Here is a 14918-nt window from a genome sequence, read left to right on the forward strand (position 1 = left end):
TGTGGCCACTACTTTCCTAGGTTTTTGCCAGTGGTACATTACATTTAAGGATGATATTTTAAGAATAAATGGACTGTTGTCTTGGGCTTCTGAACCCTTAGGGGAGTAAATAGGACAGCCAGATCCAATGGACAATAGAGAAAGGTGCATTTCTCACACAAACTGAAACACTCATCTAATATGGGGCTCCAGGCTAGGAAATGAACTTGGGTGCAGAGGCTGGCAGCCCATCAAGATGCTGAGATAAAACCTCTGGCCCGATGTTATAAGAACTACAGGTAGTTTGTTAAAAGACTTAAGTCTTTTATGGTCTGTTTCCCACATTATTGCAAAGAAAAATCTCACCAATATTGATTGACATGCTTTATGATAATGATAATGATATCAGAGCACTACCAGGGCACACTGGTGATATCATTCCTATGAAGCCCAGCATGGGGTTCAGTGTCAGCTAAGTAGTACACTAGTTGTAGTCTTCTTATTGTAGGTAGCTGTTGCTGTAGTTCTAGTATTGTTTAGTGTCCCAAATGCTTTCTAAATAGCCCTGTGTATATACCCCAACTAGTATTTAGTTAGTTGTAGAATTGTAATTAGATAGCCACACCTAAATTAAGAGTATGTGCCAGTGTGGGATAGCTGAGCCAAAGGTAACAGGGTAGCCAGATGGTATACAGATCGCATGAGGCTTAAATGGTACTGGATGAACGATTGAGCTAGATGTAGGACATTTTGATGTTCAAACCTAGTGCAGCTCTGAAGTGCTATAGTGTTTTATGTGGTTTCTTCATCCCGTCAACTGGGGATGGAGAAAAGAAAGTGATGCCTGGCAAATAGTGAGGTCAACACTTCCATAAATTTCCCAGAGTTATCAGCAGGTAACAAGTGAAGATGCAAAACTGAATGTCGTAGCAGATGCAAATGCTACCATTTTGGTCTTAAGTGAGCACAGCTTTGTGCATGCAAATGTGATAAGTAGAGCATAGTAGGTGTCATTGTCAAGTTTTCAATGACAGGCTGTTTTCATATCGTAACCTCACGCAATCAAGTCCTTTATTTTTAGTATTAATAAACTTTTACATTTGCAATTTTTAAAATAATTTACTTTTTAACTCCAGAATTGAATTTTGCATGCCCAAAAAACTATTTTTGATGCAAAGATTGGGAAGATTGATTGATTCAATCTCAATTTAGGTCAAAAACCATAAGAAATGACTTCGAAAACCCATATTGTTTTTCCATGTGCATACCATTATTTTTGGAAAATATAGGTCCAGGAGGTTATTTGTGCCATTTTTCATGCTTTTATCGCTTAGTGAAAGACTGTTTCACTGATTGCCAGCACTAGAACATTAGTTATTGGTTTAATCACTGTCAGGAAAAACTCTCATGTTAGTTAATGATTTTCACACTGCCAATAAAACTCTAATGTTATTTAATGGTTTTATTGCTCTCCATAAAAATTCTAAAGTTAGTTGTGATAATATTAACAAAAATTCAAACTTTAATTAATAGTTTTCTTGCTTTTCCTAAACACTCTCATGTTTTCTAGTTCATGTTTGAATTCATTTACAGATAGGGGCTTCCCTGATGTCCAGTAACGTTGGCAGTGGTTTGTTCATTGGACTTGCGGGAACAGGAGCAGCAGGAGGCATCGCTGTTGGAGGATTTGAATGGAATGTAAGAAGTATACTTCTTAAATGAGTAAGAATTGAACTAATATGACATGATTTGATAAGCACAGGTCTGAGTATATTATAATAAGTATATTTTTAAATGGCACAAGAAAATTATATTCTGCATTTTATTTATTGAGGAAATGTGTCCAAAACTAAGACAAGTTCATACTATCTGACATACAAGTACATACAGGAGTTCTAAAGGGGTCTTATGGGCTCAGCCACAGCACGTTCTGTCAACATGGTATACCTAACTTTGCATATCTTCAGTGATAAGTTGCCTCTTTTTAAACACTTATTGACTTTAAACACATGTCATGTGTTTGGTTGGGGGTCAACAAACTGGGTGCTTTTACTGGGTGTGGTAAGAGCAGGGTTGATTTTGACTTTTGTCTCTAATTCCTCACTGGTTTGTTCATTCTGCTTTTGATAGCCATCCTTCTGTGGTTTTCATGCTGCAGTCATGCTCCTTTTTTGTTACTATGTTTTTGCTGCCTCGTCAACCTGTTTTATTTCTTAATAAATTAATTTTTTTGTTTGTTTTGTTTTTAATTTAAAAATAAGTCTGCATATTGGGTTCACTCAGCAACAACATTACACTATTACTATCTTGGTCAAAATGTTTGTCCTGAATCTTGTCACACAGCTTTGAAAGTAACATGTAAATTATACACCAAAACATGTGGTTGTGTTCAGAACAGTGTGCTGAGAGTTTTGGTAGCAACATGTCGTACTAGGTAGACTAAATTTGCAAACATTTGCAAGAAAAAAATACCCAACTGGTGACTAATGGGATTTTGGCAGAACACATGAGAAAACCCAGCCTTCTTTGTAGCCCAGACATATTTCACAGTAAAAACATTATTCAAAGTTGAAACGGGTCACAGAAGTTTGTACTTTACATGTCTAAACTGGCATTTTCATATTTTACAGTTTTTTTTAACAATTGCAATTTAAGGTTTAGATTTTTTACAGATTTTTTTGTACACAGTGTTTAACTGTGAGTTTATAATGTTGCACTCTAACTTTTGAATTGTCTAAAATTCTCAAGTTTTTTGGGAACAAACTCTTCTTATCCCACAACTTTTTTGGTATATATACAAATTGTACATCAAAATTAAAGTATTATATGTATCATTTTTATTATTTAATATGCTTTCCTGTGTAGTTAAATTGATGCATGCTTAGTTCTTCATAATAAGAAATAACAGCACTAACTAGTTTTAGTACAAAAAGAGTGAAATTTATACTTTTTTTTTGTTATACCATTTGTGGTGTAGCACCACCTGGAGCTTCCTGGAGGCATGGCGCCCTTAGCCGGCCGGTTCTGACTGGCTCTGCCCTCCTTCCAGAAGTAAAAACTTTATTCAGGGAATTTTCAGGTCCAGTAATCAATTTTTCTGCTGTTGACACAGTTTCAGTAGTTTCTCCCCATTTCTACAGTTAAGTTAAACTTACCATGACGGAGAAAAGTAAAAAACATTTCGTTAAACATTTTCTAAATGGGAAGCTTACACAACAACAAGTTATTTTAAGTTATTTTTAATCTTTACCATCTAATGAGCTCATGCACTATTTTAGATAATAACTTACTAAAAAGATTAGAGTTATTTAAAAAATGAATGAGTTAAAATGAAGCTTTTTATGCTGAGGGATTCAGAGATTAAGGCGAGTTGTTAGTGCATTTATTTTCTGCACACATTCAACAAAACCATCTAAAACTTCCACTGAAGATCATTCTTGTGTAAACAGGGCCTAATGCAGATTAAGGCCCTGTTTACACGAGAATGATCTCTGGAAATATTAGTATTCTTTTAATGTTTCTTGTGGCGAATCAACATGAAAAATATGTGTTTACATGGATATTGCTGTGCTCATTGAATCTGCTATAGTTTCCATGCCAGGCAGGGTTGCCACATAAGAAATGATGAACTATCGTACTGTTGCTTTAAAATTATTGTATTTTGACCCAAACTACCATATATGCTGAGTGAGATGTGCTTCCTCGGAGTGTGGAGGTTGTAAGATTATTTGTATGGTGTGATTTGTGAACATATGTACATAAAAGGAGGGGGAAATGACCCTAAAACTATCTTATAAAAACAGTAATTATCATATATCTGGCAAGTCTGCATGTAAACAGTTACATCCAAAATGGTGAATACGCAGACGTTTGTTTAGGCCAACAGCGAGGTTGGTCTGCTGCTACATGTTGAAAAGGGTAACACACACAGCACTCTGCTATTTGCTATTATTGTTCATGTACTTGTTCATGAGCAAGAGCAAGTATTGACTACAGCCGTCTGTGGTGCACAGACAGGAAACCAGTGCTGTTGTCATGTAGAAGAATGGCTGAACTGCAGCAGAAAATCTACTACTTCCCTCAAAAACAGCAGCATGTAAACAGCCCTTATATCCTGTGTCAACATATCTTTTGTGAGTAGTGGCCTGGGAGCCCAAAGCAGTTGCTTTTATCCTAATTTATTACAAAGTTATGTTGGACAGTTTTTGCATTGGCATCTGTCAAATTCTCTTCAGACATTTTTTAGTTTGGTTTACTTAAAAATATTAATATGTTGTAGTGACTTGAATTTGCATGTATGTCTCTCTGTGTGTGTTAATAGGCTTCGTGGGTTCTGGTGGCTCTGGGTTGGATTTTTGTCCCTGTCTACATATCTGCTGGTGTGGTGACCATGCCTGAATACCTGGCCAAGCGTTTTGGAGGCCACAGGATTCGCATATATATGTCTGTTCTGTCCCTTATTCTCTACGTTTTCACAAAAATATCAGTAAGATACACACATACATGCATGCACAAATAAAGTTTCATACTGTATGTTAATATTTGGTAGATTTTTGTTCCAAGTTAGACACAAATGTATCAGTTTATTAAAAGTGGTAAGATTGTCTGCATGTGTATGTTTGTGTGCGTGTGTGGTTGTCTGCTTTTTTGTCAGACAGATATCTTTTCAGGAGCATTATTCATTCAAGTGTCACTGGGTTGGAATCTTTATCTGTCTACAGGCATATTGCTTCTAGTCACAGCTGCTTACACTGTGGCAGGTATGCAACCCACCCCACCACTACCACCACCACACACACACTCACACATATGCAGCACACACCTCACACACATGCATGTAGCACACCCACTTCATTGTCTTACTGGTGGTCTCTAATGCAAGTGTGACCTGAAGAGATGTGAATGGGAGGCCTGCATGTAAAGGAGTGTACTAAAGGTCTTGCATTTCTTAACATATCACAAGGCCACTTTTAATGCCAGAGTTTTAGACTAAGCTCAGAGTTCAGAAATGACAAAGCCATTTTTGTCAAACCTTGGAAAAAACATTATGTGCAATCTTGTGATATTGTGAGATGCCACTCTCAGTGTATGTGTTGTGAATTACTCTCAGCTACAACCACATCTAATTTTAGCTCATTATCTGTAAAATTGACTGCACTATAGCCATTTTTGTGTTGGCAGAAGTTCATTTCAATTCAGTTTGGGGGACTGTTTAAGAACTGCTTATTTCTATAAACTAAACAAATAGCCAAGAGTTATAGTCTCTTTAGCATGTCCTGGGTCTTCCCTGGGGTCTCTTTCCAGTAAGACATGTCCAGAACAGGCATCCAGGGAGCATCCATACCAGACACCTGAACCTCCTCAGCTGGCTCCTATCACTGTGGAGGAATAGTGTCTCTTCTCTGAGTTTATTCAGATAACCAAACTTCCCACCCTATTGTTAAGTGAGAGCCCAGCTACCCTGCAGAGAAAACTCATTTTGACCACCTGTATCTGAGATCTTGTTCTTTTGGTCACTACCCAAAGTTCGCAATGCAAACCAAACTCATGCACTGTTTGTATAGGGACTGAATGGCTTGTAGCATTGGGCCCCCAATCACAAAATCCATGTAGACTAGTTGGGCAAGCTCCCATGCCCCCTTGAGGATTCAAGTGAGGATAAAGAGCTGGACCAGTGTTTCAAGGTGGTGACAGAGGAACACAGGCCTCCCTCACCCACGGTGTCTGCCTGAGGATGGCCACCAAGAGAGGCCCCGATAACCTTGCAGGAAAAAGCTCAGGGCAGCTGCCTGGGCAATGGCCGCGTGGAACATGGCCCACTCTGATTCAATGTACCTACCTTCACTGGGATGCGGTTGAAACTCTGTCTGAGGTGGGAGATGAAGATCTTCTAGCTTGCCCTCACTACATGTTTGGTCTATCAGGTGTGTCTGACATCTTCCCCCACCATCTGATCCAACTCACCACCAGGGGGTGATCAGCTGACAGCTCCGCTCCTCTCTTCACTGGAGTGTCCAAAACATACAGCCGCAGATCAGATGACATGATTACAAAGTCTATCATCGATCTGCAGCCTAGGGTGTCCTGGTGCCACGCACACTTATGGACATGCTTATGTTTGAACATGGTGTTTATTATGGATAAACGTTGACAAGCACAGGTCAACAACAGAAAACGATTTAGGTTCAGATCAGAGAGCCTGTTCTTCCCGGTCATGCCCCTCCAGGTCACACTGTCACTATTCACATATTCACATGGCATTGAAGTCCCCCAGCAGACTGATGGAGTCCCCAGCTGAAGCAACTTCCATCACCCAAGAAAGACTCCAAGAAGGCTGGGTACTCTGAATTGCCATTTGCCTCAAAGACACAAACAATAATAAAAGTCCAGTCCCTCTCAAGGAGACTGGTTTCAGAACCCATGCTGTGGGTTGAGGTGAATGCAACTATATCTAGTTGGTACCTTTCAAACTCATGCACAAGCTCAAACTCCTTCCCCACCAGAAAGGATGACATTCCATGTCCCAAGAGCACAAAGGGCCCCATCTTCAACTGCCGCCCATATCACACTGCACCTAGATCCGTACAGGCCTCTCTGCAGGTGGTGAGCCCACCGGGAGACAAACCCATGTTGTTCATTCAGGCTGAGCCTAATCACGCCACAAGAGTAGAGGCCCAAATGCTTAAAACTTTAGTTTTAACTGTTGGAGTCAACCTTCTTTGTCTGTTTGCAAAATATGAACCATTGAATGGATTTTAATAAAAGTTTTAGAAAGTAATTGTTGGATGTACATCTAGAACTGATTAATGTTTACAGTCAACTTTCTTTAAAGATGGCCACCACAGCTAATTGGCATTACAAAAAAAAGTTATAATTCACAAAAAGGTATAATGCAGTCAATTTTACAAATATTGAGCTAAAGTTTGATGTGGTAGCTGAAAATCCTCTTCAACAGATACTTCTAGCTTACATTTACAAGACCTCTCAGGTCTTACACACTTACTACATGTCATACATGTGATCAAATACTGTTGAGTAAGACTCCTCCTCCTCCTCTTTCTGAGGAGGTTATATGAGATCACATATAGCATTATTTTCAACATTTGATCAAAACACCAACAACTTTGTCATTTCTTAGCACAAGATGATCTTAGTTTAAAACTTTGTCAAGGCAGCACGCAGTACACTCTTTTTTTTTCAAGAATGCTAGATCTTTAATTTTACATAAATATCTTGCATATATTTTTTAATTGATCCCACATATAAAAACAGAATGTTACTCAGTGACATAAATCTGTGTATGCAGGTGGTTTGGCAGCTGTCATCTACACTGATGCATTCCAGACTTTAATTATGGTTGGTGGTGCCTTTTCACTTATGTTCATAGGTAGGTCTCTGTCTCTCTCTCTCTTTAATTGTTCTTGCAATATAAAATGAATGAATGGTATAATTTTACAAAATATAATTTGCTTATCAGATGAAACTTCCTAGTTACTTTAACATAAACTCAAAAATGTTTGTTTATAATACTATTTACTAGAAAATACATTTTAAGGGATAAACTGGTGATTTTTGAAGTCATATAGTTATTAATAGTTAATTGTTAGCCACAACATCAGTCATAGAGCAGAGTATACAGAAAAGGTCAAAAGTCCTCATCTAGGCTAGGCTAATTGCTAGTAAAATAAAAATCTATTTCTTATTGTTTTTCAGAGTTATAAAATATCTGTTTCTCAAAAATGTCATAATGGTATGAAAGAAAGCTACATTAGTGATCAATGAACCGTTACAAAGTTCCATGACACCGTTTGTTTAGATTGCTGCTGTTTTGTCACCCAAACAATGTCCGTGTTACTACACTAATGTAACTGTGCTGAGCATAGACCAGTTCCTCCAGGAAGTCAGGATGATGCAATAGAAATTATAATTCAACCTGCAATATAATATAAATTCAACCTGCAAAATGAAAACCTGTCAGGTGCCACAAGATCCCATGTACAGTATTCCTGCTAAAATCTGTGCAAGTCAATTAGATAATTATTTGACAAGAATATCACTTCAAAAATCACCAGACTGTCTCTTTTAAAATGTTACATTTGTATGGAATATATACATGTATATGCATATGTATGTATATATAATGTTATTTCCTAGCTTTTTTAAAGGTTGACTGGTATGAGGGCCTTGTGAATCATTACATGTCCAGTGCTCCCATGGTGACAGTAGCCAACACTACATGTCATATACCTCGTTTGGATGCATTCCACATGTTCAGAGATCCTGTGTCAGGAGACCTGCCCTGGCCAGGTTTAGTTTTTGGCCTCACTGTACTGGCTACATGGGTCTGGTGTACGGATCAGGTAATTTTACCAACACTAACACATGTATGGTAGTTCATGAAGTTGTTGAATTGGAGAGTAGATGTCTCAATCAAAGGATGTTATGGCAGAACAGGGGTTAGCACCTAGCTTACATAAGAAAATCCATAATTTTTTGGTCTAGATAACATTTAGTTGTGAGATGCCCTTTTTACTAAGAGTAAAGTCATCATGGAAAATGCAACAACTAAACATTTACCAGACAATTATACACAAACATTTTATTTTTGACCAAATCTAAAACAATGTGCATCCATTTTTATTTTTTATTTCATTTTTATTAACACAAATAAGACATAGGAGTTATTTATGTATAACAGTGCAGTTGCAAGTAGTTGTCCCCAATGACATATATTGTTGTCCTCTCTACAGATGATTTTGGCCTTTCCTCAATCCATGATGTGGTTTTCTTGTTCACAATGATCTGCTATGGCTGATTTCAAGTTTTCTTGTAACGATTACTCCTTTCGCGCTCATGTGACCCTTTTTCTCCCTTCTTTTTTTACATTCTTTTTGATGTTGTTTCCTTCTAGTAGCATAAGCCCGTTCTGACTCCCCAATATAGGTTTTTTTCAAGAGTGGCAAGGAATCTCATAAACCACATTACATTTGTTGTCTTGGTGGAGTTGATCTTTGGGATGTACCAGGAGTTTCTGCTTGTCCATTTTATTTTCACTGAGATATGATTTTAGCAACGTTTTAAGTTTGATTTTCTTTGCTTCCGTTGGGTCTTTGCTCAAGAACTTGTATGTGCTACTATCTTGCAGCATGTCCCTCATCTGTTTTTCATAGTTCTTTGTGTCCAGGATAACTGTGGTGCGTCCTTTATCCACTGGCAAATCGTGATGTCAGAATTGTTTGTTAGAGTTTTAATTGCTTCCGCTTCATTCCTATCTGTATTACTTTGTGGGTGTCATGCGGCGTGGAGAAGGAGGCGAACCCAGAGTGCAGACTTCGAATAAAAAACTAATTTATTAAACTAAAGAAAAGAACAAAAACAAGGGCTGGTGAGGCAGCAAAAACTTAAAAAAACAAAATCCAAAACGGCAAGGCGAGAGACAAGGGACCAGAGACCATGAACCAAAGACAATACACATATCAGGGACAATGAACCAGCAAGAAAATGGAGAAAGTGGCCGGGTTTTGAAGACAGAATAATTATGAAAAGTGGGCACAGGTGAGTAATTACAAGTGTAGGCAGGTGGAGATGGGCATGGCAAGTAAACAAGTGCAGACAGAGGAGGAGTAAATGATGAAAAAACATAGGAGGTAAACACCAAACAGAGACAAAACATGAAAACAATAACCCAAAAATGCAAAAGAAATCACAAAGAAAAAACAACAAACACCCATATCCTGACAGTGGGATCTTCGCATTTCTGAGTATACCTGCTATTTTGTTTCATAGTATTGACTTCTGTTTTTAAGATGAGGACTGTAATCTGGTAACAGGTTTCTGCCTGATGGTGAAGGAACTGTTAACTAAGAGTTTGATGATTTAAAAAAAGTAAAAGTCAAAATCTCCTTATGTGTCTCCCTTGGGAGAAATTTGCCTTGGACAGAGGGGATACACTGCACAGACACATTATGAATTAACTTTATTTAAAAAGGGACAATGTACAATTCAAACATAAATGTCACCATTTGATGCGCTGTACCAGATTATAGCAAAAGTTAATTTGCATCTGCAGTCTCATAACATCACAAGGTTAATAAATACATAAATAAATTAATAAAATCATTCAAAACCTGCTGCAACACATGATCCTCCATCCTCTGAATACCTTATTAAAAAACTGAACTAATTAATCAGGAATGAGTTATTATATTCATATTAAAATTACTTGTCTCATTCCTAGTATACTAAACAGCAGTAAATTTAAAGCATGTTTTTAACATTTAAAAAAAAGCTTATTTTGCTTTTTCTGCTGAATCTCCATCATTCCTTCATGTCGATCAAATTCAGTTTGCTGCCTGAAGGACATCTCATCAGTGGTCAGGGTGCACAGCTGGAAACATCTGGTGATTGTTGAGTCTTCACTTTCAAAGTGTTCAGTCTGCTGATCCATCAGCAGATTCTAACCACCTGTTAAATGAAAATAAACAGATTTTAGATGGGATTAGTCACTGTTGATTTTCTGGTACTTTCGAAGTTTTATCATCGACATATCTAAAAAGGGACTTTTTGTTTATTATACTATAATAATGCGAGTTCAGTGACATAGACTACAGGGTCACTTAAATGTGTTTCGTGTAAGATAAGGGATCACATTGGTTAATACTGAGTAGATATGTAATATAATGTACAATGACATAAACATCTTAATTTTCATGTAATATGCCTGCAAGATGTCACATTAAATGACGGACCTGCAAGTGGTTCCAGCTTTGCTTTTAACTCCTCAGTGATGAGATTATTGTCCTTCAGTTCTTCATAGCCTTGTTATTGTATAAAAAAAAACACTTATCAATAAAATGTTATGCTGTCCAGGCAATTTATTTTTAAATCACTGTTAATACACAATGTGTAACACAAAGTGCTTTATTTAAAAAAAAACAACAAAAAAAAAAACAAGCAGACAGTAACAAAGTGACCACAGCAATAAGTAGTAAAATGATTCAATGATAACTAACGTGAGGACTGAAGGAACTGAGGAAATGCAGTTTTGTTTTGCTGGAGGAAACACCAGAGTTTGGTATTAATAATTTAAAACAGTGAAGTCATGAAAACATGAATTCTAAAAGTTAAATCAAGACTCTAAAAAAGGAAAATAAAATTTAGATTACAAGAAATAAAAAAGCAAAACTAAACAAAACCAAATCTTAACATGGCATAACATGGAGCGAGACAAGACAGCAGCGAACCAAGAGCAATGATCCAGCGGCGTGTGGAAGAGATGACCGGGTTTTTAAACACTGAGGGTAATTAGGATAAGTGGACACAGGTGGAATGAAAATCAGGGCTGACAGGTGGAGATGGGTGTGGCAGAAAACCGAGGATGACAACTGGGGATAAATGAACGCATACACGAGGGACAAAGACAGAACTAAAACTCACCAAAACTAAGGAATAAAACAAACACCAACACAACCTAAAAAATAAAACACAAAGACAGACGGCCAAAATCCCAAATCCCGACAGAAATAAATTAACTTTAAATGTAATTCAGTTAAGACTTGAGCTAGAAGTATGGTAAACAGATACAATTAGTATAAGACTTTCTAAAAGTTGTAAATTAATAAATTACCTAAAAGCCAGATTGAGCAGGGTTTACTTTTATAAACATCAACAGTCTCAGCTGATCTTAGGTCTTTAGCTGGTCTTTGGCTGGTCCACAAGCGAGAGCAAGTTCTAACTTTAGTTACAAGGGACTAAGCTCACAAACCACCTTAAAAAACAGTAAAATAACTTTTAAATCAATTCTAAAATGCACAGGATACTAATGCTGAGACTTAAAAAAGGGGGATGTGATATTCTTCTGTACTCAGAGTCCTACTATTCTATATTTAGAGTAATATTGTTCTATGCTTACAGTTATATTCTTCTATACTATATACTATATAAATATACTAAACTCTTTTATACTCAGAGTAAAAATCACAGACTTGTGTTGTGGTCTTTTGCTCCTCAGTGAGATTTAGGTCCAGTTTTATCAGCCCTTTAAAGCTTAGTTTCAATTATTACTGTCATGTTCTGTGGAGATGAAGGCGATCCCAGAGTGCAGACTCATTTTAAATAACTAATTTAATAAAGTAAAAATAAACAGAACAACAAAACAAAAAAACTGATGTGGCAGCAGAGACTAAATAATAACAAAGAGAAGGAGAAGATGAGATAAGTGGGCACAGGTGAGTGATACAAATTGCTTTCAGGTGGAGATGGGCGTGGCAGATAAACAGATGAGTGACTGAGGAGGCATGAATGGTGACAGGAAACAAACACAGACGCAAGAGACAAAGACAGAAAAAACCTGAACCAAACTAACAAGATAACAAAATAAAATAAACAATAAACACCAACAGAAACATGAAGACAACAAACAGAAAACCAAAATCCAAATCCCGACAATTACGTTATTTTAAATTTGTTGGTCAAAATAGCCATGTTCTTAACAAATATATTTGTTAAATAGAGGTGATTCATCAGTCTTTTCTGTGACTTTTGCCTGTATCAGACTTCAAAATGTTAGCTCAGCTGTGCTGGGTGCTAATCCAGTGTTTATGGAAGCATTCCTGGTTTCTCCAGGTCAGCTTGCCTTTTATGCCAGTGAAAACTAAAACTGGTGGGTTATGACCCAAAAGTAGGTTGCGGACCCATTTTCAGTGGGTTGCAAGCCTTTACCTTATAAGACAGTCCATTTACCATTCATAAGATGACAGCTGTATACATTGATGCCATCCTGTTCTACGAGAACTTGAGAAGACATGAAAATTGTGGGAAAGTTCACCCCAGACCTGCGAGTTGTGGTCAGGTGTGAGGAGGATGTGTGATAAAGAAATGGAGTAATAGTCCTAGCTGCTTTTTGGTCCACTCTTCCTGACTGTTTTTTGGAGATGGTAGTCAGATTATAATCTTATTATGGCAGTGATAATGTGACAGAGAGCTTTCCTGAACTGTGGTTTTCTGTCCAAGATGTAGAAAACCATGCAGCTGGACTATATGTTCAAGTATCATCTCCCTCTAGTATCAGCAACATTAATAACAGACAAACAAAATGCTGGATGTACACAGAATAATGGGAGAAACAGACACAATCCAGATTTATTGAGACATTAAGCATTATTTTGTCTGAATGATGTGTTCGCAAGCTGAAAATCTTTTACCCCATCTGATAAAGTCTTTTTAGTGGTTAAATTTGGGCAAATAAGGTTGGACAAAACCTAGTTTTCAATTTTGTTTTTGGACTGAATAATGGCAGTGTCGAATTATCCATGAAAAAACATTCATATATGCCTGTTGTTTGCGGGGTGAGATTTCATGTCATAGCTGATCAACCTCAAACATGCTGCTGGATTGCCTTGTGGTGGAAAATTTTGTAGATTTTATTTGGACTTCTACACAAAAAGGTTTGCTTGTCCTGGAAACTGTTTTCAAGCTGTAAAAAAATCCCTTGAAATTAAAATGGTTCATATTAAAGAGGGGAAAACACAGAAAAAACCCACATGTGCACAAGGAGAAAAGACAAACTCTACACAAAAAAGGCGTAGCCGAGTTTGTTTCTTGCTGTGAGGTGATGGCACTAACAACTGCTCTGCCATGATGCCCATTTGCCAATAATATAAAAATGCAATAATTTATCTTAAGATGTTTGACTCCTTTTCAACTGTTAGCTGAAGAAAAGACTGTGTTTTTTAATGATGACATTGTTGTTATGATGATAAAATGAGTGACTAAAAAGGGATTATATTTGTGTGTTTTTGTATGTCTGCCTGTGCAGGTCATCGTCCAAAGGTCACTGTCAGCCAAGTCTTTGTCCCATGCCAAAGGAGGAAGTGTTTTTGGAGGGTACCTCAAACTGTTGCCAATGTTCTTCATTGTGATGCCTGGCATGATAAGTCGAGCACTGTTCCCAGGTAAATCTGTGTTTTCTGTGGGATAGTTACATCTACTCCATCTTTTCTTCTTTTTTGAAGGGATAGTCTGGTCATTTTCAAAGTGATATTCTGTAAAATAATTATCAGTAGTTAGTATCTTATCAGCCATGTCATCAGTCACAGAGCACAGTTTGGAGAAAGAGGAAAATGTTGAATGCAAAAATATCCTTTAGTTAATTGAAGCTAGTAAAAAGTATGTTTCTTGAGCTGTTTTTTGTCTAATAAATTTGACAACTCTTTATTTGAAACAGCTGTATATTTCAAAGACAAACTAGCCAAATTGCATTATCTGCAAAAGTACAGTATGATGCAGCTAGCTCAATTTACTAAGGAATCTGAAACTGAAAGAAGCAGAGCACTAACTAAAAGTAGCAAAATGGTAGGTAAAAGTAGCAAAAGGCTAGCTAAAAAGAAGCAAAAAGCTAGTTAGGTAGGAAAACACTTGCTGAAAGCTAAAAGTATCAAAATGGTGACTAGAAAATATTGCAAAAGGCTGGCTAGAAGCAATAAAGGCCTAGCTCAGTGGAGCAGAAGACGGGCTAAAAGTAGCAAAACTGACACTTATTGTTCATTTTTAAAAAAAAATTTTTGTCAATACGTTTAGGAGAAATGACATCTTACAACTATAAATATTATCTATACAAAAACGTACTCCCTCTTTTTTGTGTCTGCCTGTCCAGCCAGTGTGTTTCAATTTCTGAAAGTTGGCTCCCTTCTCAATCGTGGGATTGTGGTTTTTTTAAGGACTTCAATTATAAAGTTTTTTTGTTTTTGCAGTTTTCAATTCTAGATAATATTAAGAAAAAAATTTACAACACTTTGTTTTGAAAGTAACTAAACAACCTTTGCTGTGGGCAGGCTATCATACACCTTTTGTTTTCTAACTACTGTACCTCCAGCCCATAATTTCTTCAACATCCTTACAATTTACTGTATTCCTTATTCCTTAGCAAGTTCCACCCCCCC

General features: G+C 37.1%; 1 protein-coding gene across 1 annotated transcript in view; it reads left to right on the forward strand.

Moving 5' to 3' along the window:
• slc5a9 (solute carrier family 5 member 9) overlaps nt 1-14918 on the forward strand; it is a 64106-nt gene that overhangs the window by 15652 nt on the left and 33536 nt on the right. Inside the window, exons 4-9 of the mRNA XM_017432199.3 lie at nt 1573-1677; nt 4301-4465; nt 4634-4739; nt 7286-7366; nt 8134-8339; nt 13796-13931. Of these exons, the coding sequence (XP_017287688.1) occupies nt 1573-1677; nt 4301-4465; nt 4634-4739; nt 7286-7366; nt 8134-8339; nt 13796-13931 (799 nt within the window). The remainder of the gene's footprint in view (nt 1-1572; nt 1678-4300; nt 4466-4633; nt 4740-7285; nt 7367-8133; nt 8340-13795; nt 13932-14918) is intronic.

The sequence above is a fragment of the Kryptolebias marmoratus genome, linkage group LG12, assembly GCF_001649575.2.
Source record: "Kryptolebias marmoratus isolate JLee-2015 linkage group LG12, ASM164957v2, whole genome shotgun sequence".
NCBI lineage: Eukaryota > Metazoa > Chordata > Actinopteri > Cyprinodontiformes > Rivulidae > Kryptolebias > Kryptolebias marmoratus.